General features: G+C 35.6%; 1 protein-coding gene across 3 annotated transcripts in view; it reads left to right on the top strand.

The window, feature by feature from the left end:
• The window catches only part of phtf (putative homeodomain transcription factor), a 21,399-nt gene that overhangs the window by 14,923 nt on the left and 1,476 nt on the right, over window positions 1–5,000 (top strand). For all 3 annotated transcript variants that reach the window (XM_086530822.1, XM_086530821.1, XM_086530823.1), the window contains 7 exons: window positions 639–828; window positions 1,628–1,750; window positions 2,953–3,124; window positions 3,427–3,576; window positions 3,793–3,871; window positions 4,211–4,356; window positions 4,892–5,000. The exon at window positions 4,892–5,000 is cut by the window's right edge and continues 84 nt beyond it. In XM_086530822.1, coding sequence (XP_086386948.1) covers window positions 639–828; window positions 1,628–1,750; window positions 2,953–3,124; window positions 3,427–3,576; window positions 3,793–3,871; window positions 4,211–4,356; window positions 4,892–5,000 — 969 coding nt within the window. The remainder of the gene's footprint in view (window positions 1–638; window positions 829–1,627; window positions 1,751–2,952; window positions 3,125–3,426; window positions 3,577–3,792; window positions 3,872–4,210; window positions 4,357–4,891) is intronic.

The following is a 5,000-nucleotide window of genomic DNA, read 5'->3' on the forward strand; positions in this document are numbered from 1 at the left end:
GTTGCATAGATTCAACCTTGTTTTAGGGGAAATAGTCTTAGAACTTTTATATATCAATGTAATTAATATACGTTTATTATTATTTATTTTATTGCAAAAGTGTAATCTCCAACATTGATTAATGCGTGATGACATACATTATATTATCAATAGCTATGGGAATAGAGAAGATGGAGATTGAAGAAAGACATCACTCTGAAGATGCAGAATTACATTCACAAATTACTGTCATAACTTTGCTAGGGAAAAATGATTCAAGGGCAAAGGCCATGAATGATGAGGATTTTTATTTAATGTAGACATTGTGCGTGCTAATAGTAGGTGCTTTCATGGCAATGTAAAAGTCCCAAAAGGCATTATTTCCAGAAAAATAAGATATATGGATAAACTCATTAAAGTTAATGTATGAAAGTTGATATTTATATATATATATATATATATATATATATATATATATATATATATATATATATATATATATATGTATATATATATTTTATCAAGAACCTATAAAAAAAAAATTAAGTTAAACAGAATTGAATTTCCCCCCCAAATAAGAAAGCTATAACATCCAGTGCAAATATTCATACATATAGCATGTTCCCCTACTTAAGCATCTGAACAAGTTTCCCCCACAGCATAGTGAGTACGAATGGACGGGCATAACAACAAACAGTGATGATTTGAGCTACAGCAGCGAGAGCGATGGTGGCTGGGACGACAACGAAGAATCGGACCAGACTTTCTTGAGGTCAGAGGCACTGGATTGGAACATTCAGGGTTCACCGGCTGCTATCATAACCTCTGCTCCTAACGTATCTGACAAAGGTACCGTAACATTTGGTTTTACAGTGGGTTGGTGTAGATGGATTTGCTGTTATAAAATTGTAAGTTTCTTTTTATTTATTCTTGTTATTTTGTTGTTATTGTTCTCCTCCTCCTCCTCCTCCTCCTATTTCTCCTCTACCTCCTCCTTTTCCCTCCCTTCTCCCTCCCTCTTCCTGCTCCTCTTCCTCTTCCATCTCCTCCTCTCCCTTCTACTTTACTTCTTCCTTCTCTTTCTCCTCCTCCTCTTCCTCCTTCTCCTCCTTCTCTTCCTCCTCCTCTTAGGTACTAGTGGGCATGATATAAAAGTTAATTTAGGGGAGCTATTTTGTAAACAAAAACCTGGAAATTAATGGTATGCAATTAACCATTTTTCTATGATAAGGATTCCAGAAATACTGTTATTTAACTGCTTAACGATGGGGCTATTTTGGCTCTAAATGGTCAAAATGCCGGGTTATTACTAAGCCTAAGCCTAACGCCTCAGTTGAGCACTGTACGCCCGAACACCCAGCGCACCAGCCTTGACTAAATATCTTGTCCCCGACGTCTGACAAAAAAAAACACTAGACATGATATCTTGTCACTCATCATTAATGAGTTAATATTACATCAAGCTATTATTGAATTTCATTTCATTTTTTGAGTACCAGTCTGTTGATTACAGTGTTATGGTTGTTGATTTTCATCAATCACTTGCTCCTTTGACAAATCTAAGTCCGATAAAGGATTCTTTAGATTATTTTAGTTGAATTGTACTAAACATATTATTCTTGAGCTCTTCATGTTCCTCTCCAAACAGTCAGCTGCAAAATATGGGAAGAAGCGGAAGTGAAGAAAGTGGACCTCTCTGTCTTAGACATCTCCTCAGCTGTTATATCGAAAGTGGATAGTTTGCACCACACTACTCACTACCTTCAGTTTGGTAAGTGCTCTTATTTATTTACCTCTTCCTGTACTTGAAGAAAACATGTGGTGATGAGACATTTTCTTGTACAACGTCGTCCTTTGGAGAAAATATGTTCACTGTAGGAGGTAGTAGAACCTTTGCATGCTGCTGTAATTAGCAAGATACAAAGGAAAATTAACTGAGAAAGTATAGCTAAGTTTTCTGTTATGATGACAAAGACTGGGGTTGTATCACTCAACACACGTGAAGCTCTCTCTGCCTTTTTTCTCTCTTGTAATAACATAAGCATTTCTAGAGAAGACTTATGCTAGAGTTCATTTGCTCAGATTTTTGTTCTCTGAGGTAGACTAGGAGAGAGGGATATAATTTCATCAAGAATATCACAAAGAGAATAAACAGAATTGAGATGTAAGTTTGGAATATTGACCAGGGCATTGTGTACTGATACTTCCCTCTGTTGTTCCCATGTCAGATATAGTCAGAAGGGAATTAGACTATCTGTAATCCTTTCTGTCTTTGGTATGTCAGCCAGGTACTAAGATTTTTATGTACATATATATTCCTTAGTTCCAAGGAATCAATAACTAAGCTTAACTGATCTTGCCTGTTTACCCCATTCCTTGAGTTGTCTGGATTTTTTATATTATCGTTATTAATTTCTGTTATTATCATTATTATTTGGCACCCAGTTAATAACAATAGTAATAGTAGTAGAAAAAAAATATATATATGAATATTCAAGGAATGGGGTAATAGATGAGGCTGATTAGTCCTAGTAATTGACTCCTTGGTAGCTCAGCACTTGTGGTCACCCGGAGGACTATAAGACAAAACCATAGTGGACATTGCAGGTATACATTCACTCCTGGCATCAACAGGCAGATGTTTTATTTTTGCAGTAGTAGATAATTTCAGATAATCAGTCACTACAACATCATTGATCTGAGAGGCATTGCTAATATCAGTGCAATGCTTTTATGTGCAGTTGTGTTTATAACTGTTAATATGTCAATTAACCCATCCCCGACGGGGGAATTCTAGCCTTGAATGTCCAAATGCCGGGGCGTTCGAATTATTAGGCCTAAATCAATTGAATGGCTGGCACAATACTGTGCCGCCCGGCCACTGGGCTTTTGAATGCGCGGTACACATGCTGTACCACCCGTCCAGAGAGGGTTAAAAGATTAACTGTTGGGATATTTTTTTCTCTTTTTCAGGTTTAACCATGGCCATAGTGATAGCTTTGGTACCGAGTATATACAGAGTTGACTATTCTGCTGTAGGAACTTTTTTAGACACTATTGTTACCTCTGAGTCTCAAGATTGGATCTCTGCTTTTAAGGAATTGTTAGAGAAGGTATTCACAGGACTGTTTGGTGGGAATATATGGTAAGGGAGATTCTGGAGTACATTTTGTTATTATCGGTATGATATTTATTACTAATACTATTCTTATTATGGATTTTTCTATGCCTTTAAAGAAAATGACTTGGATATATCCTTGTCTGTACTTGATACTTGTTAATACTTTTCATTATTCATAACTGATCAAAGCAGAATTCATGAAGGTTAATTTCACATTAATCACTTTATACCAAATCCACTGACATATATAAGTGGTATATGATAACTCTATTGCCTAATTCACTATATGATTATTTACCTCTCATGTTAAAATGTGATTCTCTCAGGTCTTCGACTGTGATTCTCTTGAGCTTCATTAATAGATTGTGTCTGGCTGGAGGATTTTTTTTCCTGTTGTCAGTAGCAGAGAGAACTTTCAAACAAAGATTTCTTTATGCCAAACATTTCTGCTACCTTACATCTGCCCGCCGAGCTCGGTAAGCAGACCTCTGTGGTAGAGGTTGTCTCTGTTTGTATTTTGTTAAGAGTATACACTATTGTTGTTAGTGGTTAGGTCTTTTATTGTTAGATGGTATTCTTGAAATAAGTTTTTTTTCATGATCTATATAAAAAATATGTTTTTACATTTGGTGTTCCTTGTGGTGTTAAGTCCAGGAGTGCTTCCAGTATGTAATAATGAGTATTTGTTTCAGAAAATATGATCTACCTCACTTTAGACTCAACAAGGTTCACAATATTAAGACATGGCTTTCTGTACGATCATGCTTAAAGGTAAGATTTATGGGCGAAATGAACATTTTTCTGTGCGTAGCCGCCATAGTCATTCAGATAATCTTTATATAGAGAGATAGATATTTTTATTGGATAAGAAACTGCAATGTCGCAAGGAAAGAATGGATTTTCCCCCTCCTTTCAAAAGTGATAGGAAGAAATTATGTGATATTAATTGCTGCTCTCGAGAAAGAAAAAAAAAAAATGGTTTTAGATGTAATCCACTTACTAGTTGTGATATACCTATAGCTTCTATCCAGGATATGGTATGCAAGGTAACTGCAGAACTAGACCTTTTTTTCACGATCCTCTTGTTTTCCTTTTCTTCTTCTGCAACAGAAACGTGGCCCCCAGCGCTCAGTGGATGTCATCGTGTCCGCCACTTTCTTTATTACTTTGCTCCTTGTGTCATACCTTTGCTTTGAGCTGCTAAAGGAAGATGAGAAGTCGCAACACTCTCTGTACACCTGTGAGCTTTTCTTCTGGTATGTATTGTGTTTCCTTCTTTCTTAAAATTGCAAGCTGTTCCATAGAGGGCAGTTGTGTGAACATTGTGGCAAAGAAATAGATTATAGCTTGTAGGTGTATGAATAAATTTATTAACACTTTTACATTCCTCGATGTAACATATCTATCAAACAAACAAAATCAAGTATGCTTGCAATCTTTAACATATATCATTCGGAGATTCAGCTTCAGTTTACTTCATTTATTTTAATTGTAGTGTCTCTTGACTTCTAAAAGTTTCAGGACATTTATCACAATGTTTGATATTTAGTCAGATGTAAAGTAGAATAAAGGGCAAAATATGTGGCTTTGTGCATGCAGGTTAGATAATATATCCTTACAGCTTGATACAAAAGTGTTAACCAAAGATGTGCTGTCATTAGATGAGTAAAGTACATTATATTACATATTAAATTGTAGTTACAAAGCATCTTCTTAAAAAAAGGAAAAGAAAAGAAAAATGTGTCGAGACTAATACCTTGTGTTGATTTATCAACGTATTGAATGTTTCAGGTGTTTTGCAATTGGCATCTACTTAATCCGCTTCATGACCTTGGGAGCAATGATCAACAAGAAGTACTCTAGTTTATCAGTACTCATAACTGAGCAGATCAATATGTAT

Source organism: Penaeus japonicus, unplaced genomic scaffold (genome assembly GCF_977035675.1).
Source record: "Penaeus japonicus unplaced genomic scaffold, GWHDUDI00000001_assembly GWHDUDI00000034, whole genome shotgun sequence".
Lineage (NCBI taxonomy): Eukaryota > Metazoa > Arthropoda > Malacostraca > Decapoda > Penaeidae > Penaeus > Penaeus japonicus.